We start from the raw sequence: 23,273 nt of genomic DNA, 5'->3' as shown, positions 1-23,273 counted from the left end.
ATCCTAAAGGAGTAATGTCTGAAACAGCAAACAAGCCCTGTGGAATATTCAAACAGTCTGTACCTGATTCTGTTCTTATTCCCTCTTGGCCAATGTTATTTCTTTTAATTTTTATGCTGATGACTGATAAGTTTTTTTCTGGATTTTATAAATTGGATAGTTTCGAAAAATGTTATGGCTAAACAACAATTTCCCTCAGTTAAACAATGAGTACACTGAAAGTTTCATTATAGGAGCTATAATCAAACTTCAGAATCACCTTATGCGGAGAGCATGAGGTGATTCTAAACATCCAACATCACATTGACTTTACTGGCTCTTCAGGTGAGCCCAGTCTTAAAGACTTGTGTGTCCTGTTTGACAATTAGATGTAATTTAAGTATCACTCTAAACACTTGATGAGGAACAATTTTCATTATTCAAGAAATATTGGTAGATAAATTCAAGGGCTGAATTTAAGATGATAATGCCCACTTTTATCTAAATCTCATTTGGATTATAGTATTTTTGATGTTTGATGAAATCAGATCTGGACTGTCTTCATTCTGTGCAAAATAATGTGGCAAGTCTTCTGTCCAGCACCAAAACAAGGTCTATTGCAGTCTCACCCTCTCTTCATTGGTTGCCAGCAAATTTTAGGACTCGTGTTAACTTTTTCATAATATCAACTTTTAAAGCTGGCTCTCCAAAACCCGCCTGACCAGCTGAAACCACATTCTTCTTCATGTGGTCTGAGGTCAACAGGTCAGACGTTGCTCTCAGTTTGAAGGTGGTGGGGATGGGGCGTTTCAGCCCAGGCTCCATGCAGCACAGACTGCACTGACTCTCTAAAAAAACAAACAGCTGAAGAAATGTTATCATTGTCTTACATGAAACACTTTTGCTTTTATCTGTGAAAAGTGCATAAATAACATTGACTTGCTTTCTTTCTTTGTGTTTTCAGTTGCGTGCAGCCTCACTCTGGAAAGCAGATCTGGGTGGAAACACATTTATTAAATGTGGGTTTATCTCTGATCGGTGTTTCCTCGGGCGCCTCCACCTCCTGCCAGCTGACGTTGCGCGCTCCGTGACGCGCGCCTGTTCTGCGCGTGCGGCGCTTCAGCTGAGGAGGAGGAGGAGGAGGAGGAGGAGGATCACTGCAGCGATACCGTTCTATACAAGTGTCGCCTATATACTTCGATACGAGCCCAGAGATCGCGGCTGGAGGAGCGTGGAGGCTGTTTACTGTAACCGGCCGCACGGCGCGTCTCGCGAGCGGAACAACGAGCGCAGAGAAGCGGCGAAGAGTCGCACCTGCCGCGGAGCGTGGACAACAAAGACTGATCCCGAGCTGAGCCCCGAGACTCCTCCGACTCCTCTTCATGTGTTCGGCAGGCCAGCGAGTGGAAGAGGTCTGCGCGCTCCAGAAGCCGCGTTCGGACTTCCATCTTGCGGGCCGATCCGAGCCGATCCGAGCCTGGCGGGTTTAATTTTAGCTCCGCTTGGACGCGCACCGCACTGCAACCTGGACATCTAATATATAAGGGCCGAGAATAGATTTAAAAAAAAAAAAAAAAGAAAAGCGTTGCAGGATCTCACCAGTGTTTTAATTATTTAAGTTTTTTGTTTCTTTTTTAAACCGTACCGTCCCGGTTTGACGGTCGCCGTCAGCCGCCCGATGTCTTCAATGTTCCCTTAAAAAATTGCGGAACTATGTGGGTCAGTCCCGAAGATGTGCTGCTGGCAGGAGCGTTATGGATCACAGAGAGAGCAAATCCGTATTTCATCCTCCAGAAACGGAAGGGCCACGGGGATGGAGGCGGAGGACTGGCGGGTGAGTGCCATCTTTCAGCTGTCAGGGTCTGAGGACACACACCAATAATAATGCGCTCAATTCGGGTTGAATGGAAGCTTTGCGATGGCGGTGGCATAAGGAGAGACAGCTACGTTTATGGCATTGGCAAACACCAGGAGACAGTGCAGGGATCATGTGACCTGCAGGTGGCCTTTCACCTGCATGCATCTGAACAGTTTCCTGGACTTACTGATTTTGCACACACTCTTTACAAACTTTGACCAAATGTATTGACACCCAACAAAGCCACTGGAAGGTCAAAGGGCAGCACAGATCAACTGTCCGACCATGCAGTCCCCTTACAATGATCTTTGCACAAGGAATAACCTCTGACGTGAAGGGGAAATTAGATTTTAACCATTAGAAATCAAACAATTGCAGCCATGGAGCTTCAACAACAGTGAGTCTGTCTGACCACCAAGAAGCAACCTGGTGTGTTTGCTGCCTCATGCTGAATCATTCTCCATTCTTCCTTCTTTCTCCACCTCCCTTTCCTTCTCCTCCTCCTCCTCCTCCTGCTAGCTTGTTCCATCCAAAATGGGTCAAGCAGCAGGAAGAGAAGGAGGAGGAGGGACAGGTTATTGAAATGAGTGACCAAGGTTCACACTTAGACAATCTGATGCCCTCTTTTCTTGCAGGATTGTGAACATTGGTTTCGTTCTTGACCTGGAAAACTAGTCTGGTAAAACCAGATGAAAGGCAGACTTTTAGAAATGCAAACTGCTGCATGAATGCTATGTTAGAATTCAATGGGGTCCCAGTGGCTTTTGAGTCAGAACACATAATGGTGATTTAATCTCTGACTGATCAGTGCTCATCAACTCAGTTTCTGTTCTCTGAACATTGTCACTGCCCACTCATCCTCAGCAGAGTCAGGAGTCAAATCTCTGAGGACGGGTCTGAATGAAGAGTGGATGGTCTTGGAAAGAAAGTATTGTTGCCACTTCAAGATTTTTTTTGTCAAGGCCTTCACAGCACAACTAAAGTAGAGTTGATCTGAAATAGTTTCTAAAATGAATGTGTATGTGACCTCGTAATGTAAGCATGGGCAAATTTGACTTTTCCCTGAGTGGAGAATCCTGAAAAGATTAAATATGCTAATGAAATCTAGACAACCTAAAAGCTAATTTAATTTGCAGTGTTTATGCCGTATTGTTTATTACACCTGTAATTATGAAGTAAGAACCTAATGGACCATTAGATGCGCTTAAAGTAGTGGAGAAACCATTATTGCAAAATCTCTAGAGAGTGAATCCAGAGAATCAGATGCCAGCAAAACTTCTTAATGACATTAATGCACAGTTTTAATTTTTTCACCATAAAACGACTGTGGCAGAACAAGCTCCAGTAATCCAGCTTCATATGACTTAAAACCCCAGAGTCTTGGAGCCCATCCCAGTCTACAGTAGGCAAACACACACTCAGTTTCAAACCTAATGGCAATTAGGAGACACCAATTAACCATGAATGCATGTTTTTTGACTGTGGTATGAAACTGGAGCACTGTACCTGGAAAAACCCCAACCACAAAGAGATTATCCAAACTCCACACAAAAAGATCCCCAAGCCTAGAATCAAACCAAAAATATTCTAACGGTGATATGAGAGAGCTGACTGGTAAATGTCTGTGCTGTCTTTTGATAAGATCATAATAGTTAAAAAGCATAAATGAATATGATTCCGACCCTAATCTGCTGGAGTCAGGCAGAATGTAAACATTTATTTTAGGGTCTGTTCATGTTAGTGAGACTCCAGCAGACTTGTGTATCGATCTTGCTGATGTTAAATGGTTTTATTGTCCTAACTGGATGTGCAGCCTCCTCCTCCTCTTCTCCGTCTCTGGTGAGTTTTCTGTAGCAACACACCATGTGCTAAGTGGTGCTAGGGGATGATGTCATTTTTATGTAAAAGCTGAGCTTGCTGACTTCCATTGTGTGCCAGTTGGCACCCGGCTGCCTGCCTGTGACAGTGGCACTGCCCTCAAGCTGTTCCTCCAGAGAGAGGGGATTTCAACCTCAGCACCGGGTCGAAGCGTTTTGCAGAACCACACTTGAATCAACATATTGAGCTCAACGGGGCTGGAGCTCCAGCGTCGGAGCTGGAAGAGGGCCAGTGAGGTTCAGAGGGAAAAGGCGAATCGCTCCGTGCTGCATGCTGTGGAGCTGAGTGGTGGTCTGGAGAAGAATGAACACTGTGACCGAATGTGACTCTGGGTGTTTGATAATAATAAACACTGAAACCAGGTGTTCCTTCTTGGGAAGTTCAAATTGAACCCTGTCAAGCTCATCAGTCAAACATGGCTTTCCTTCTGACTAGACTAGATTTCATCCAACTACGACTCCAGCCTGAGACAATATCACTGAAGTACTCAATGACATAAAAGCAACAATAATTTATTATCCAAAGAAGATCATAGGGATACCTCTAAAGCGATGTTACCTGCTGTCGTTGTTCATTCCTGCCTCAAAGCCAGAAGGTCCTGGTTTAAATCTGGGCTCCCCCGTTACTTGAAACTTGCATGTTTTCCTGCACATGGCTTTTCTTGGGATATATTCCGTTACACTCCCACAATGCAATGCTTGTTTTGGGCTTATTTGCTTGTTGGTCCCTGTGATAGATTGGAAAAGGCCCCATCTTCTGTTACTCTAACTTTGGGATGGTATATAAGATGGATTGATGGAAGTTGTTGTTTTTGTATTATTTAAAAAAAGCCTGTAGCATAAGACACAAGGCATTGATAGACAGTAAATGGTGACTGTAGTGATTACCACTGATATGCATTCACTGGGAAAACTAAAGACATTTTGGGTTTTCAGTTGTCTGATTCTAAAAACTCTTTCTCTCCTAAGAGAAAGTCTCCTGTTGGGATCAGAATGTATGAAGGGAGTTGTGAAGACACAATACTTTTTTATTGAAGTCCCAGCAGTGTGAAAACTGAAAAGTACAGCTTTTGTCTTTATATAATGACTGCAGGTTCTGATGGACGTTTACATCTTATTTTTAGGCCTTTGTTTAGTTTCTATTAATAAATCCTTTATGAAGGCTTTGCTTGGCCAGATTCTGTGATTTCCTTATCAATTAATGGTTTCTTATATGATCCTACCTATTGTGATTAGTAGTTTTTCATCAGTTGTTTTATTCTCATTAAGCACTTTGTGACATTGGGAATAAAGTTACAAAATAAAATGACAAATCAAAAAGTAAATACACAAACTGTTTACACTAACAGTATCTTAAAGACTGTGAGGTGGGACTTTGTTCAGAAGCTTATAAGTGTAAATCTTCTGTTTTCCAGATGTGACAGTAGAGTCATCCTCTTACGAAGCAAAGTGGAAAATTCAAAACAAACCCTTTATTCATCAGACTGTAAACAAACTCCAAAAGGGGCTCTCCTGTCATGTGCTGCACAGCTTCTAGCATTGTATTTCACAATAGTTGGAGTCAGTGAAACACAGTTTTAAACTGCAGCTGATAACTACTCTATGTTTTCCTTGTGTAAGAGACAGACGCTGTCTTCAGGAGACGTCCGTCCTTGGTAGACCACTGAGACCGCTTCTTGTGCTTTCTGTCTGCAGGCTTGGAGAAGATGTGGAACACTGCAGGGTAGAAAAGTAGTTAAAGTAAAAAAAAAAAAAAATGTTAAACTGATGCTGTGAAAGCTTGAAGGTGGAGATGCTTTTTGCTTTGTGCTGTGGGTCAGTTTTGAGTCCGGGTTCAGACTGCGGTCATCTGTATGTTCAGTATACACACTCCTTATCAGTGCCTCTGTCTTCAACCTGTTTATTTCTGGCAGAAGATGTAAACAATAGAAAATATTGTTTGTGTCCCTCTATGCCTGTATTTCCTGTACTTCCACCGGGGGAAAGTCACTGTATCTCAGAGAAGGTGATTAGTGTCGCTCCAACAATAGACTCCTCCGAATGTGTTTCTTAGTGGAGAAGCACAAAGCATCACATGATTTTTATTGCTTTTTTTTCTCTTCTGGAGGCGGTTCCTCCCTTAGAGTTTTCCAGCCAATCTAGCAAATAACAAGTGAGCCATGTACCATTACAGCTGCTTTGTTTTGGGGCTCGAGTGCTCACTTTGTTGTATTTCTTGTGCACCCACTCATTCAGCAGGAGGAAAGACAATTCACTGCGAAGGCAGAGGTGTGAGCTGGAAGGAGTCACATCGACTCGGGTTTGATGAGTTGATGCCGCAGAGACATGTGATGTTTTTTAAGGCGTGGGGTCAAGGTTCACCTCCACACATAACTAAGCATTTACTCTTTACACCAGCACAGTGTAAAATCACTGGGAGATTAAAAACAAAAAGACATCCGACTTCATTTGTGTGAAGTTTTTGCAGAGGTGGCCTCATCTGTGAGTTTCCTGTGTTAAAACCTCAGCTCACACATTGGAAGCTGAACTCCTCTGCCTCTGCAGTGCCAGTATCATCTGAATATGACCCACCGTGGTGCTTTTCTCACATTTTTCACCACAACGCTGTGAGATGAAACAGTGAACACCTGCAGAATGGTGTTTAATTCACAGCTGTGATCTGAAGTTGGTACTGATGGTTCAACACATTAAAGGCTTCTCTGAGGTCAATGTGTGACTGTCTGTTCTTGCTGCCTTCAGCCTTGTGATATCCAAAGAGGAAGAAGCCTTTACACAAACGTTGCTGGTCTCCAATGACCAAAGTGTCAGGCTGCGTTGTCTCACTGGTTTCAGTGTGTTTAGGAGGCTATTAATTCTCAACTGCTGACCATTTTTTATTGAGGTTAGTCTGAGTCTCATCATGTAATCACACCTAAGTAATGAACAACTGTCAGTTTTCAGAACATCTGCTATGTTCACTATCAACTACTTAGTGATGCTTAAATTTCTTCAAAAGATGTTTAATTGAGTAATGAGAGAATGAAGCAAACGAGTTGAGGTCAAACAGATACACTTCTTTTATATTTCTACCCCTCAGACTTTAGTTTCCCCTGAAAGACAGAAAACAGTCGATCATCCTTTTTTTTGTCTCGTCTCCTCTTTCGTCTCTCCTCCAGCTCGTCCTCGCTGTCTGTGTGACTCACACTGTTTGCTGCGCTGAGCTGCAGAGCAAAAATAACCCGTCTGTCATGACAGTTCAACATACATAGACCCACAGTGGAGAATACTGACAACAAACCAAAGCTGCACAGCTTCCTCATCTCAATGCACACAACTATTTATCGATGATTCATCAACAGAGCAACAAAGTGGGGGTTTCTTAAAAACCATAGTAAGTGTCATTAAATGCTTCTTACAGTCGGGTTGTGATTTTCTGCAGGGGATGGGGGATATACCCCAGCTTTTATTTTCTTGCAACAGAGGAAACATCATAATGTTTAAAAGATGAGAGAAATAGGCCAAGATATTGCTCAAAGAGACTAATGCGTTCAAGAGAAAGAAGAAGTCTACTCCCTAAACCCACTCTGTTGGACCCACCAGCACTATTTTCTCAGCTGTTCCAGCTTTACATAAGACATGCAACAGTTTGTCACACACTGAGCGTCTTTAAAGAGCACTCCAAGATATGAGTCCTGAAATCTCCTGAAATCTCTGAAACAGTCTGTTCGATGGTTGAGGTGGATGAACTCTCATCAGCATCAAGTTAACGTGACTAGTAAAACACTGGGTCATACTGATGGGTTAGCAACAGACTAGAAAGAGTTAATTGAGTTATTAGATGAAGGTGATTGGTTAGAATTTCTTTAGGAGGATCAATCATTACATAATTTGGTTTATACTGCAGGCAGTATTTCTATAAATAGTCATAATGTCATCATTCGTCCCCAGAGGCCCACACACGAGGATTATACTGTATATTCATGTGTTCAGCAAAGATCTGCAAGATACAGGATGTTTTTCGAAGCCTGAACCACGAGACTTCATGGTTTTCCTCCTTGACCTGATGTTGTACTTCAGTAGTTTTTATGTAGAATTTATTTTCTGGTTTTAATAACAGCTGGTTTGGGTTGTTTCAGGTTTGCTGGTGGGAACCTTGGACGTTGTTCTGGACTCCAGTGCTCGGATGGCCCCATACAGGATCCTCTACCAGACCCCTGACTCTTTAGTTTACTGGATCATTGCTCATGGTATGTGCCATTTAACCCCCCACTAATTAACAACAAACGCTTCATTACATCATATTGTTGACTTGTGCATTTCGGCCGCTGCACGATTTGATAATACAGGCGTGGATACATCGATGCCCCTCTGCAACTGTAAACCCTGCAAATCCCTCCACAAGGCCTTCACATAAAACCCTCCATCTTGCCTTTTCCCATGTCAGCTGGTGAATGCAGAGCATTACGTCATGCCCCAGTGGTTTTAAAGGGAAGGGTTACTGGAAGGGGCGCTACGTTTCCCAGCTGATCGCCCATCAGGGCTTTATTATTAGGAGAGTTTGTGCATGTTTTCGGCCGGTCTTCACAATAATGTCAGCTGCATACACTTGTCCCTTCAAACTTCCATTTCCTCTTTTCCATTTTTAGAAACAGGAATGCTTTATCAGCAGTTTTGTCACAGTAAGTCATGCAAATTAGCAGTGTCACTCCGCTGTGGTTAGAGGCAGCACTCTGCTCTGAGGTGTCGTTCGCGAGTTTGAAAATATTTCACGTTTAGGTGTGTATTGAGAAAAACCTTCCACTTTCATTTTGCTTCTGAATAAAAGCCTGTTATTTCTTTAAGCTTATGCTGGCAAACTGCCTGGACTGAAACTCAGAAACCAGCAAAGCGTCACAGCGGAAAGGATGGAGGCCCAAAGCGGAACGCAGCTCACATCAAAACACAACTGCAACTGTTCATGATTAAATTTGCAACCTGAGCAATTGATGTAACTTATTACAAGTTATGTGTAACTTCTAACGCATCTTTATGACATGGACAGCACAGTAATTTACAGCATTTACATGTTTTCTGTGCATAAGCAAGTAAGCATTAAAAGAGCTCATTGGTGAGCTCTGTCTGAAATGGAGGCCTACAAAAGCCTGGCTTGGTTTTAAAATGGATTTGGCTCCCTTCTCCCACCCTCTCCTCGCCTCCCAGTTCTTAATTCCTCCTCCCAGAGATAGCAGGAGAGTGGAGCAGCCTGGCAGACATGGCTAATGCAGTCTGTGTGCACTCACTGAGCGGACTGTTTGCAGCTGTGTTGAGGGATAATGGGTCACTGTGGCAGACGTTATTGCAATCAATTCCTCCCGTGGCCAAAAAAGATCAGTTTTCAGATCTTGCTTTGCAGCAGTAACAGAAAATGTAATTTTAGCGTTGCATTTCAAGGTGAAACACAGGATATTCTTTCAATTATAACTCCTATTGACTTGTATGTATTTGCTCTCATTAGCCTTATCATGCTCTGCTGTAAAATGGCTCAATCTAGGCCCAGCCCAAGATCTCTGATCTCTGAACTGATTACCTCTTGAAAACAATGACAGTCAGTTTGTCACAGAAGATGAAAATCTGAAACAGCTTTTTTTTCTTCAATCATGCAACTTTTGCACTGAAAAAAAATAAAAATCACAAAACCTTTAATCTAGATCATTGCTAATTTAAGGTCTTTCTATTTACCAGTCACTTTCTTGGCATGATCCTGACTGCATTTCACATTTTACAGAGTTAAGTATGAATAATGAAGAGCTGATTGTTCCACAGTCCCACAGTATCGCATGTGAAACGTTTCACCTTCGTGCTCCTCCGATTACCTCTGCCCGAGCGCCCTGACGCCCCTCTCCTCCCCCCCCTCTCCCTCCTCCCCTCTCTCCCTCCCCTGCAGGAACCTCTCGTAAGGAGATTACGGAGCACTGGGAGTGGCTGGAACACAACCTGCTTCAGACGCTCTCCATCTTTGAAAACGAGAACGACATTACCACGTTTGTGAAAGGAAAAGTCCAGGTGAATACAGTCACAGGTGGATCTTTGGATTTCAGGTTGCAGATTTTTCGCTCATGAAGGGCTCCTATTGTTTGTTTGAGAGGTCCCACACACACACACGCACTCGTACACACAGACACACTTTAATAGCTTAGGGTCGCTGGGGGCTGGCACTGACCCCATTTGACTGTAGCTGAAGGCAGAGAGTAGTGAGGACGAATCAATACTAGTCCATTATCAAGCCAACAAGGAGCGGCACATCAGTCACACACGGTCACATATTTTAGAGTCAATTATTAACCTTTTGTGAAGAAGTGGTAAAAAGATGAAGCCGGTCTGACCTATAAATAACGAGTAATTTGTCAAATCGTGTTCTTAATGAAGTCAGTTCTGCATGTCATTTGACAACCCCAGCTCTCCCGGCTCATTATCTCCACCTCGCCGCAGGGCATCATCGCAGAGTTCAACAAGAACCACGATGTGAAAGAGGACGACGACACCGACAAGTTCAAGGAGGCCAGCGCCAAGTTTCGGAAGCTGTTCGGGATGCCGGAGGAGGAGAAGCTGGTCAACTATTACTCCTGCAGCTACTGGAAGGGCAAAGTGCCTCGACAGGGATGGCTCTACCTCAGCATCAACCACCTCTGCTTCTACTCCTATTTACTGGGAAAAGAAGGTAGCCTGTGAACTCCGACAGCTTCGAAACATGTAGCTGACACACAGATACACTATATATTACATTTCTAAAATTACTCACAATCAGGAACTACTGACACATTTTTGCTTTTTTGTTTTCAGTTTTCTTTCTAATGTTTTCTCGTTTCTCTCCAAGCTAGTATTGGAAGCAGTGAAAGGAAATTAGAACAGCTTATACTGAAAACTCAACTGATAAAGTGCCTTCTTATGCACAAATCTAGTTGAAACATTTGTGTCTTCAGCTGTGTTTTTGTGATACAGGAGCCATTCCCTTGTGAAAGTGAATTTTCTCTTTTTCCCGACTCTTTTTTCAGTCATCCTGAACATTTAAATTTCTGTGTTGTTGTGATAAATAGTTAAGTGTTCCATGCCGGCCATGTGCATGTTGTTGTTGTTGTTTTTATTAAAGGGGCCTCTGTTCAGATATCTGAAGGAACCTTTACAAGGCTACAATTCTTTTTTTTTTTCTGACCTTATTAAAAGATGCTCTTTGTGCCTGTTTTTACAAGCATGCAGCCTCTCTGGATTCGTCTCAGTGTCAACCCTTTCAATAATCTATCCAACAGGGTTCCCTTTGTCTAATGCTTCTTTTTAAAATCAGATGATAAATAATACATTGAATCTCTGTTTCTCTTATTCTCACTCTCTGACATGCGCACCAGCCAAACTGGTGGTCCGTTGGGCAGACATCACCCAGCTGGAGAAGAGCGCCACCCTCCTGCTGCCCGACGTGATCAAAGTGAGCACCCGCTCCAACGAGCACCTCTTCTCCGTCTTCCTCAACATCAACGAGACCTTCAAGCTGGCCGAGCAGCTGGCCAACATCGCCATGCGCCAGCTGCTCGACAACAAAGGCTTCGAGCAGGACCGCTCGCTGCCCAAGCTCAAGAAGAAGTCGCCCAAGAAGGTGTCGGCGCTCAAGAGGTACGAACAGCCGCGGAGCGGCAACACTTCTCCCCTCATCAATAATGAATCTGGCTCACACGTGTTTACGACGTGCGGTCGGTGGAGCATTAATGTGTTTGGCAGGAAAGCTGGTTATGCAGAGTCCACTGATATGTAACAGCAATCCAGCTCAAATACAAGAAAATAAAACAAAGAGGACACTGTGAGGGAAAACTGAAGCGCCTCTAAAAATGGCCCCAGGATCCCAATTTTATTTGCTCAGCATATTTATGTAAGCATCACTTGGTTTGAGGCTGCGTGATGGTTCACAAGTGAAATACTGTATCTACACAGTGTTGGTTTGTTCAGAAAAGTCAAAACACACCTTTCATACACAATTCAGTTCACACTGCTTTACACAGAAATATAAGAGAGACGTTAAAGTAAGTTTAAGTTAAAGTATTATGAAGAAACGCAGCAGAAATGAGATGCTCTGCAGGCTGCATTAAACCAGCTATTCAAAACTAGACAATGAAAAAGTGTGTTACGTAACTTCTGTGTCTTTCAGAGACCTGGACGCCAGAGCGAAGAGTGAGCGCTACCGAGCGCTCTTCCGTCTGCCCAAAGACGAAAAGCTGGACGGACACACGGACTGCACCCTGTGGACTCCCTTTAACAAGATGCACATCTTGGGGCAGATGTTCGTCTCCACCAACTACATCTGCTTCACCAGCAAGGAGGAGACGCTGTGCAGCCTCATCATCCCCCTGCGTGAGGTGAGCTGCGGGACATTTTGCAGAGGAAATTCAGTAAGAACGTGTTGAGTAATGGCGATAGGTGGAAGCTGTCAGTGCCCATCTGTTCTGTCAACGGATGACACACTGCTCAAAATGCAGCTGACACACTGAATCACAGTTACCACATCCATCACAGTCATGCTTGGTTTGGGCTGTTTTTCTACTATTTATGCAACCAGAGCCTTTACCAAGTTCTAAATGTCCTTTTGAGGATTTGTGATTCTCTTAGATGATTTTTGACTTTACAAACGAGCAGCTTTGCTTTAACTGCATTATGCAGGTTGTTTATTGTCAAAATTACATCAGATTTTGACTTTCTGTATTTCTAATGAAACCTTTAATATCAGATGTTTGTCATTTATTGATCTGTCAATGTCCTGATATCCTACAGGTGACAATCGTGGAGAAGGCAGACAGCTCCAATGTGCTGCCCAGCCCGCTCTCCATCAGCACCAAAAACCGCATGACATTTCTATTTGCTAACCTGAAGGACCGAGACTTCCTGGTGCAGAGGATCTCAGATTTCCTGCAGCAAACCACCTCCAAGATCTACCTGGAGCGGGAACTCAACAGTAGCCTCAACAGTTCAGACGATGAAGTAAGAAGCGTTTCAAGTGTCAAATGCGTTTCATCAGAAGAGCTTCCGCCACCAACATTTATTATTTTATCGTGCTTACGAGTTTATTTGCAGTGACTGAATAAGGATCCAGGACTCTGACTGTAAAGGGCCTGACTGTGTCCCCAGGTTTACTCCCAGCATGGATCCCTGCTCTCCAGCAGTCCGCAGCACAGTTTGGGTTCAGAAAGCGAGCGCACATTCAACCTGAATGACAGCAGCGTACCCACAGCCACACAAGCCCTCATGACCATGTATCGCCACCGCACACCTGAGGAGTTTAATCCCAAACTGGTGAATTAAATTACACTTTGTCAAATACAGTAAAAGAAAGGATTTTATTTTCTCTTTTGTGCTATTGCACTGAGTAATTTGCTCTTCTGCTCTGATCCACCCTGTTTCCATTAATGTTTTTTTTTTTTTTTTTTGGTAATCTTGGATTCTAAACCGTCACTTTATGCATTTTTTCTTTTCCTTCCATAATTGGCATTTTCACGCTATTATCCGCATCCATATTAAAGCTGCGTGGAGGATTGCTGCGAACTGCATGCGATTCTCAGCCATGTAATTGTTCCCTCTGCGTTCTCAGGCAAAAGAGTTTCTGAAGGAGCAGGCGTGGAAGAACCACTTCACGGAGTACGGGCAGGGGGTGTGCATGTACCGCACGGAGAAGACCAAGGAGCTCGTCCTCAAGGGGATTCCGGAGAACATGAGAGGAGAACTGTGGCTGCTTTTCTCTGGTGAGGAAAAAAACACAAACTACTAGATGTTAGATTCCGTACCTGGACCACACCCTGCATGTTCACCTCTGCACAGTTAGGCTTGTCGTTTATGAGCCCATCGTTAAAAACCTGGCGCAGCAAATATTAGGTCAAATGGAAACTTCAGTCACCTGCCGACACTATCAAGGTTTGTTGCTGCATGTTTCAGACTCAGGTATGAGCACGCTCCAGAATTTCCTGTTTACAGCAGCCGTCATGTGTTGCACACCAGCAGCTGTTTTTACTCCCGTCGTTACCTGCCAGGCTCCTCCCTCGGTCTCCAGTGACCTACTTATGCTGTTTGTGGTCGTGCGTCAGGCTCACAGCACCTCCTGGGAGGAGTTTTCTTTACTTTGGTGTTCCTCTAAGAAAACACCGATCGTTCTGGCTTCGAACAAACTTGGTCAAGTGTTTGATTTTACAGCTGAAGCTGCTGGAACCAGTTTGAGTTTCTGCTGCTCCTGGGGGCAAATTTCAGCCAGCTCATTAGTTTAGGTGTGTGATTAAGTGTGTTCTGTTTTCCTCTGTTTTCTCCATCGTGTTTATCATTCTCAACAGCAGTTCATTCCACAAGTTCAACACACAGATTAAAAAAAAAGAAAAGAAGAAAAAACATCTAGGAGCATTTGGTGACGAAGAAATTTGTTTATTAACACTTAACTGCATAAAGTCTTAATTTAGATGCTGTGATAGTTATATAATCTGATGAAATATTGAATTTATCTCCGTTTTATTTTAGTTCCTGTCAGTCCCACTTATATAAGAGATTTTTTTTCATGTCTCTGTTTTGAGACTTTCGTCCATGTGTCTTGATCTTAAGGTGCTGGAATGATTTATTTATTCTTCTGGGGTCATTAAAGTCTCAAGCTGTGAATATTGAATGCTACCTTTGTTTGTGACCCACCCCTGCTGCCACAGCTTTTCCTGTCTTTGGAGGATATTTTAAATCAAGCCCGTTTTCAACCTTTAAATCTTGTGCTTTTACAGGAGCAATCAACGAGATGGCCACTCACCCCGGATATTACGAAGACCTGGTGGAGAAATCGATGGGAAAATACAATCTGGCAACGGAGGAGATTGAGCGGGACCTGCACCGCTCTCTGCCGGAGCACCCGGCCTTTCAGAACGAGATGGGGATTGCTGCCCTGCGCAGGGTCCTCACCGCCTATGCATTCAGGAATCCCAACATTGGATACTGCCAGGTGCTTAAACTCTCTTTATTCATGCATCAGCTGGCATAATCATGGCCACCTGTGATCACTGTTGATCCGCTCTGCTCTAACTCCGCAGGCTATGAATATTGTGACGTCGGTGTTGCTGCTGTATGCCAAAGAGGAGGAGGCCTTTTGGCTGCTGGTGGCGCTCTGCGAGAGGATGCTGCCTGATTACTACAACACGCGGGTCGTAGGTCAGTGTGGGTAGTCATAGGCAGAAATCACATGGAAGACTTGCGGGTGTGAACCCGTTTCCGAATGGGAAAAACTGATAATCGTGCCCAATAAATCACTTGAGAAACTATATTCAAAACTTTGCAAGAATGAAAACTGTTATGAAAGATACAGAACAATGTATTTGTAGCTTTATAATGTTCAATCACATTTAATTACTATGGATCAGTGGAAGTTTGTCACATGTCCAACATCTTTCATGACTCATACTTTTCAAAACACAACAACACTTGTGACCAGGTTGTATTTTGTTAAATTCATCACATCACAGTTCTACCTTGTTAAATATTCTGTGTGAAGAAGGCAATTCTACAAACAACAAAGCTAAAAATTTTGACCATTTATGCTTTGTTATAATTAACGAATTACTGTTGACGTGACTTGATGCAGATACTAATCTCAGCTGATCCATTCCTGCACTGCCAGAGTGGATCTTGTGATCCGCATATTTTGAGTTGGCACATTACGCTGAAAATCCTCAACAATGCAACCTGGGCAGGTGTGTGACCTCGCTCAGGGTTCACACACAGCACGGTACCTTTAAGAAATGGGATTAGAACCAGCAAACTACTCATAATAAGCTCACTCCTGTAATCTCTTGTTCTCTACACCAAAACACCTACTTGAATGATGTTTTGATTGTTTTGTAGACGGTAACAGTGTTATTTTCCCTCTCACTCTTTTCCCAGGAGCTCTTGTTGACCAGGGCGTGTTTGAGGAGCTTGCTCGGGAATACGTCCCGCAGCTGTACGACTGCATGCAGGACCTCGGGGTCATCTCCACTATTTCGCTGTCCTGGTTCCTCACCCTCTTCCTGTCCGTGATGCCGTTCGAGAGCGCCGTGGTGGTGGTGGACTGCTTCTTCTACGACGGCATCAAGGTCATCTTTCAGCTGGCGCTGTCCGTCCTGCACGCCAACATCCACCAGCTGCTGAGCTGCAAGGACGACGGGGAGGCCATGACTGTACTGGGGAGGTGAGGAGGCCGCTGTTCTTGGTAGTGTTGTTTCTTCATAATAATTTCATGAACGTCTTCTCATTTCCTGACAGATGTTTCCGTTGTTTTGATGCCTATTTTTTTTTTTTGTCCCTTGCAGGTATTTGGACAGTGTCACCAATAAGGACAGCACCCTCCCTCCCATCCCCCACCTGCATTCTTTACTAACTGATAATGGAGAACCGCACCCAGAGGTCGACATCTTCAAACTGGTCCGCAGCTCTTATGAGGTACCGTATCGGCCCTAAAGCGTAACGGGCTAATAAATGCGAATTTCCTGTACGATCATGTGGTTTGTTGCCACATTGTATCACCCCTTTGTTGTACTTTTAATGTGATAAAGGAGTGTAGCGGTCTCTTTACTTTAATGCGGCTATCTCCAGTCATCTTTGTTTCCACAGCATTCGCAGTAAGTCATTTCACAGCCAGGTTGACCTACTTTTCTCTGTTGTTTCTCTCTTCCTTTTGCTACAGAAATTTGGCTCAATCCGAGCAGATGTGATTGAACAGATGAGATTCAAACAGAGACTGAGGGTCATCCAAACCATTGAAGACACAACTAAACGCAATGTGGTGAGCACCAACTCAAATAATCAAATAATCAGAATTGCCAATCCTTGAACGTTGTCGTTCGACTTTATGGTGTAAATTGGAAACTTGCAGTTCCACTCTCTTTACTTAATGTCATTTTATGTTTCAGGTCAGAACGATTGTCTCGGAGACTGCCTTCAGTATTGACGAGCTGGAGGAGCTCTTTGTGCTCTTCAAGGTGAGTTTTAAACCGTAAAAGAACACGTAGAATAGCAAGTGAGCCTTATTGTAATTGCTTCAGCTGTTTACTGGTGCCTTGAAATATTTTTGTGCACAATGCTTGAAGAAAGAAATGCAAAAGATTAATTTGCCAGTGGAGCTGTCTAACTGTGTGAAATGATGTGCTAAAATGCAAGAAAAAGATTAGTAGGCACGTTAAAATACATACAAAAAAATAAAAAAACAGTCAGAATTTTGTTAGATACATACAATAAAACTCAAAAAGGATTTTTTTTTTTTTTTTTTTTTTTTTTTTTAGTATAATGGTAACACTGTACTTGGAGCACCCCTGTATAACACATTATAAGTACATTATAGCGCTGTATAACTATAGTTATACACTCATAAATGATCACAATGCTTTATAACATCAGGACCCAACCCTAACCCTAACTCTAACCATGCTGTATAGTCGGTTATAAAGCATTATGATCATTTATGAGTGTTTATAACTACTTATAATGTGTTATACCGGGTGCTTCAAGTAAAGTGTTACCAATATATTTGGGTATTTATTGTAAGAGTGCTTCAAAGTTGTAATTGCAATCCAGTGACATTGATCAAATAACACATTTGGCATTTAAATTCTGCTGATTTTCCCAGTTAACGTGCTTCTCTTCCTTCTTTCAGGCCGAGCACCTGACCAGCTGCTACTGGGGCGGCAGCAGCAACCCCACCGAGCGCCACGACCCCAGCCTGCCGTACCTGGAGCAGTACCGCATCGACGTGGAGCAGTTCAAAGGCCTGTTCAACCTGCTGTTCCCCTGGGCCAACGGCGCCCACTCCGACCCCCTCGCCGTGCGATTCTTCCATCTCCTCGATCAAAACGGAGACGCGCTCATCAACTTCCGCGAGTTCATCAACGGGTTCGGTGAGGACGGAGTGTGTGTCCTTGTGCGCGTTCCGTGATCGTGTTGGCCTGTAGCATAATTGTTGCTGCTCATTTGACAAATGGATGTTTTTACGCCGTCTTGATTCCAATTTAAAATGATGCATTGCGTCTGGATGTGGTGAATGTGGTCGACCTCTAAAGCAGCCGTTCTTTTGTGTTGCAGGTGTTCTGTGTCACGGGGACCTCACCGACAAGCTGAAGCTGCTTTACAAGATGCACGTCTTACCTGGTGAGGGATCACAGAAAATTGTCTTTGGGGAAATTAAAATCCATAATTTTATTGAATTATTAGCTGCATTGAAAAAGGGAGAGAGGAAATGTTTTGCCCTGTGGCTTGAATCACATCTCATGGGGGAATGCTTCCACTTTGACGTCTAATACAAAAAAATATACATATTTGTTGATTTGATAATGAAACTTTAAATACAATGCAAAATTAAGACTTTTAATTGCAATTTTGAGACATTTCATTTAATTTATTTGCTGCACAGAATACATATAAAACGGTCAAACTATATATTTTTTTTAAAATACATCTCAGTTTTATGTCTGTGAAAATATGAACAAGTTCAAAACATTATGGGGGCAACATGGACAGCAGCGACATGGAAAAGACCAAAAAAATCATGAAAAGTGTGTATTCAGCTGCTCCTTTTTGTTAGCCTCTCATGTCAAGTTGCACTGTGTAGTCAAATATACTGTTTATTAAATTAGTATAAATAATTAAAATTAATTAATTAATTGAGAAACATCTCCATTATTCCATATTAAACATAGTATATTAAATATACTTTTAATATACTGTCGGTAAACTACATACTCAACACTACGACAGTGTGAGTGCACGCCTGCTGTTACTGAGTTACCACCAATAAAGTCAAAGGGCTCGAGGGAGAGATAAAACCTGACAGAATGATAAGGGAATGAAAGATCAAGCAATTTCGGATAATGACTTTAACTTTTGCTTCCAGAGATCACACATGAGCAGGAAGAGCCGGACTCTGCCTTTGAAGCCACTCAGTATTTCTTCGAAGACATCACTCCAGAAACATCCATTGGTGAGATTGATTTCATGGATATCATATTACTACTTTCCTCAAATAGCATCTACGTGTTGGTGTAGTAAGATGATATCATCTTAAATAAACATAAATAAATATTCAGATCATAGAGTTTGTTTTTTTTTTTTTTTTTGAGGGGGAGGTTGTTCTGTTTTTATGCCACAGGCTGAATTTTCTGTGATGCATATTCAAAACCAGACACTGATGTGAAATGATCACATTTCTATCAAAGATAAACTCATTGTGGTTTTTTTTCTGCACTATTAACAGCTGGAGCATGTTTCAGTGAATGTTTCTGTGTTGTGTTGTGTTGTGAAATCCTCGGGTTTTTGTGGTTGTGTGCATGTCACATCACCTGCAGTGGAAATTGCGGTTGCGTTCTATCTGAATTTAAGACAGGTGAAACCTACATCGTTGACACACGAAATATTTAGGTCATGTTATGTGTGTCATCCTGCGGTGATCCTCCTGCAGAGAGTCCTGAAGGCAGCGATCAAACCTGGTGTGAACTATCCAGTGTATTTATTGTTTATTTCACTCATATTCCGCGATTCATCTAATGCTCTAATGCATCTGTGGGCCGCATACTGTACAGCCGTGTACACAAAATTGACTCCTGAACCAATTATCCAAAAGACAATTGATTATTGGTTTCTCAGATAATAAATGATTATGTGTCATTTATTTTAAGCACATTTGTCCAGGGATCCGTTGAAATGACTCCAGATCACTGAATTACTGAACTGATTCAACATTAAAAACAGAATATGACACACATGTATGACGACTTAAATTACAGATATACAATAAGTGATTTTTATTAAATTGGCTGCCATACTTTCATTAAATGTGATCGGAGCGCTCAGCCACAATTTGTCCCCTTGTTGTGACTTCTGTAGCATTCGCAATAATGAAAGTTGTCCATCCTATTAAACTCCACACTGAATGAGGGCTGCTGCTACAATCTGATAAGATTTTTAAAAAAGTATCTTAAATAAAATTTGAGAGAATATTAATGTTTAACCGCGACTACCTCCATCTCTCCTCAGGCCACGACTCAAAGTGCAGAAATGAGAAGGATGATGGCTTTGTCAGAGTTACATTCAAAACTGAAAAAGGTACGCAGAACATTCATGTCTATTACAAAAAGTCTCGAAAAGTTTGAATGTAGTAATCAATACAACACGAAATGGAGTTATTTTTAATAATGATAAAATGAATGATGGGGATTTTCTTTTTTTTAACTTTGAAGTTTTGTTGAGTGAAGGTGATAGTGATTTTGCATTTAGTTTTCAAATGAGTTAAACAGTCGTCTTTATTCCACAAGGATATCTGAAGCATGTTTATGATGTACCATTCCTTTCTATTGTATGTATTGATAGATTTCCAATACTGCTCTCAGAATAATAAAAATATCTTAATATTTGTATCATCATCTTTGTAATGGTCAAGAAGAAAAATGAACTCATGAATTAAAAAAAAATCCCTTGAACATCTTGTTTTGTATTTACAGTGAAGAAGCTGAACACTCCTGACTACGGTCATTACCTGAAACTGTGGAACCAAGAGCCAAAACCAAAACGAGAAAACACAAAAGACCTCCCAAAGCTGAATCAGGTGAGATCCCACCGCCAGCCGTCCTCGCTGAAGTGTGTGAAGCAATGGTGAAACTGTAAACCACAGTGCTGAAGTGGTGAGAACGTGCTGCAGAAAGGAAGTGTGTTTACTTCAATGCTCTGCCGAGATGTGTGTTCACAATGCAGCACCGTGATCTAATTTCAATGTTTTCTCATTCAGAGCCAGTTCATCGAACTTTGCAAGACTCTCTACAGCATGTTCAGTGAGGATGTTGCGGAGCAAGAACTGTACCACGGCACAGCGACCGTCACCAGCCTGCTGCTGGAGATGGGCGAGGTGGGGAAGCTCTTCTCCTCCTCGGGCAGGAAGGAGTTCAGCCAGGAGGGCCGACCAGAGACCGGCATGTGTACAGGAGACGATCCCAAACCAACCAAGGAGGCTCAGGATCTGGGAGACGTCTTCAGCCGCACGGGCCATGAAAACACGTTCGAGGAGGGGAAGGGGGACGAAGGAAGCGAGCAGATGCCGCCGATGCAAGACATCAAACTGGAGGACTCGTCTCCCAAAGACGCGGGCACGTCGTCCGCCATGCTCATCTCGGACGACGAGACCAAGGACGACACGTCCATGTCGTCTTACTCGGTGCTGAGCGCGGGCTCCCACGAGCTGGACGAGAAGCTGCAGTGCGAGGACATCGCGGACGACACGGTGCTGGTGCGCAGCGACAGCGGGACCAACGGCGAGCGGGGCGGCGGGCCTCGCGGCGGCGGGCCCAACGACCGGGGGCTGCCGCACAGCACGAGCATCGACAAAGACTGGGCCATCACGTTTGAGCAGTTCCTGGCCTCCGTCCTCACCGAGCAGGCCCTGGTGCAATATTTTGAGAAGCCCGTAGAAGTGGCAGCTCGCATAACCAACGCCAAGAATGTGCGCAAAGCGGGGCGCCCCCTGCTGTCGACGAGTGACTATGAGATCTCCCTGTCCGGGTGAGATTGACTTTCGCTGTTCGAAAAGAAATAAACACGATTATCAGTCAGTGATGTTTTTTTTTGTAAAGAATGAAGGTACATGTAAAATAAGTGTGTATGGTTGTTGAATGATTGTGATTAAAACTGCTCCTAGCAATGTATTTTACCAGAAATGAAAGACTTTTAACTTAACAATCAATAGATTCTGCTCTGATGAAATCAGTGTGTTATGTAGTAGCTGTACTTTATAAAACATTATGCATAGGTGGTAATACTGTATTCTCTAGTACTCTTAGGCTATTTAGATGTAAATGTCCACAGATACAGTTCTCGTTCCAACTTGGGATATTGATCGTCTACTGCTGCCGTACATACAATATGATGATCTTACATTATATCTGGTCAAACTGTTGCTTCCTTACTTTACAGTTCATTTTGCTGCTAATCCAGAATGTTAAAGATATTTCTTATTGATTGAAATATGGAAAACTTCTAAGCTATGAAAATTATTGGTTTGATTTTCCTCTGTTGCTGTTATCAATCTTTTCTTTTCTTTAAAATGTTCTTTTTCACTTTAAAGCCGTGTACCACTTTGGACAATTATGCTATTTTTAGTACGTGTGACCCCTGGATCATTCACCTTCAAAAATACTGTTTCCTGTAGTCACTTCACATCATTTTACAGTGTCATATTCAACTATAGCAAATAACATCCAGGTAGACATGATGCAACTACAATGTTCTCACCTGACAAGAAACCAACAGATCAGGAACTATGTTTAAAGAAATGATGATGACACCAGAACGCTGTCGGGAATCTGCAATTTTTTATGTTTACACGGTATCGTGATTTCACGTGATTTTATGTATTTGCCTGCCTTTTGCCACACTGTCGTCTGCACTGCAGACATTTTTTGTTTTTTGTTACATTTTTACTGTTAACTTAGCATTTTTCACGTTGCCTTTTCTTTTAAAAAAATTCAGTTTTTAAAAATTTCAGTTTCCGTCCCTTCTCGTTTTGTTCTGATGTGGAATTCTCCCGTTCTAAAAGTCCACTGGTTGTTACTCCGGATGCTGATGCATTGTGTGTCACTCCATTCAAATAAAATTAGTACGACTGACTCTCCACTGAATAATGCAATGCCTCAGTCCCTTTTGTTTTCTTTTACACTTCACTAATGCTCATCTGCTTTTAAAAATCTGAGCATTACTGCCCTCTGGTGGAAGGTCATTGACCACCAACTATCTCTTGCACAAGCAGCTTATATATAAGACATTTCATGTACGTAATACATCTAAAGGAGGTTTGCTGAGTGTTCATGTTACAACATGGATATCAAACTTTAGTCCTTGAGCCACGTGCAGACCAGTTTAAAGAACAATGTGCCAGTAAATGAGCATAATACCCTTTAAATACCTGCTACAAATTTTTCCCTTTATTTCTGTGCAAACAAGAATTATATACTTTAAAAAGCACTTTGGTTATTGAAATATGTTATTAAAGAAAAAAATGTGACCCTTTTTTTAATGGAAATATGAGCCTTTTGAACATTACGTCAGCAGTTACCATGATTTTAAAACGTCTGGCCTGGCGGGGTCGGCGCCTGCCGGTCTTGGTCTCCTGGGGACCGGGTCCTGTGGCACATCCCAGATAACTACCAGCTATGTTCTCTAACACCGTCCTCTTTCACCGTCCTTCTTTCTTTGTGTCCACGGGGTAAACGCACTGGGGTTGTGGCCCAGGCGAGCCAATCACAGTTCACTGAGCTCACACACACACACGAGCACTTTCTCCACATGTTTTCTTTGGACACCTCATGACATAACTATAGTTAATTTCATGAGTAATTAAGTGTGTGTCAGCTCAGGACTTGGGGCATCTAAATAATGTGACATACAGCGTCTGTCATGGTGTTTCAATATACAAATATGGCTTTTTGAGTTATGATTTCAAATAATTTTGTTATTTATAAGGGCAATTTCATGAAATTAACAAAAAAAATATTTTTAACAGTTGTGATGAAAGATTTAAAAGCTGTTTAAGAATTTAC

At 42.6% G+C, this 23,273-nt stretch overlaps 1 protein-coding gene across 1 annotated transcript; it reads left to right on the top strand.

The window, feature by feature from the left end:
- The first annotated feature begins 1,168 nt into the window (after positions 1 to 1,168).
- Positions 1,169 to 22,346, top strand: tbc1d9 (TBC1 domain family, member 9 (with GRAM domain)). Its single transcript, XM_030093799.1, has 21 exons — positions 1,169 to 1,813; positions 7,830 to 7,940; positions 9,617 to 9,735; positions 10,162 to 10,390; positions 11,073 to 11,334; positions 11,864 to 12,071; positions 12,484 to 12,690; positions 12,838 to 13,002; positions 13,298 to 13,448; positions 14,457 to 14,671; positions 14,760 to 14,877; positions 15,607 to 15,892; positions 16,014 to 16,143; positions 16,388 to 16,486; positions 16,614 to 16,682; positions 17,354 to 17,594; positions 17,779 to 17,844; positions 18,587 to 18,673; positions 19,726 to 19,794; positions 20,190 to 20,293; positions 20,474 to 22,346. The coding sequence occupies exons 1-21, from the start codon at positions 1,693 to 1,695 to the stop codon at positions 21,242 to 21,244; spliced, it is 3,828 nt and encodes a 1,275-aa protein (XP_029949659.1). The 5' UTR covers positions 1,169 to 1,692; the 3' UTR covers positions 21,245 to 22,346.
- Positions 22,347 to 23,273: the final 927 nt, after the last annotated feature.

Source organism: Salarias fasciatus, chromosome 6, assembly GCF_902148845.1.
Source record: "Salarias fasciatus chromosome 6, fSalaFa1.1, whole genome shotgun sequence".
NCBI lineage: Eukaryota > Metazoa > Chordata > Actinopteri > Blenniiformes > Blenniidae > Salarias > Salarias fasciatus.
The sequence above is the reverse complement of the archived record's forward strand: the minus strand, read 5'-3'. Positions and strand labels throughout refer to the sequence as shown.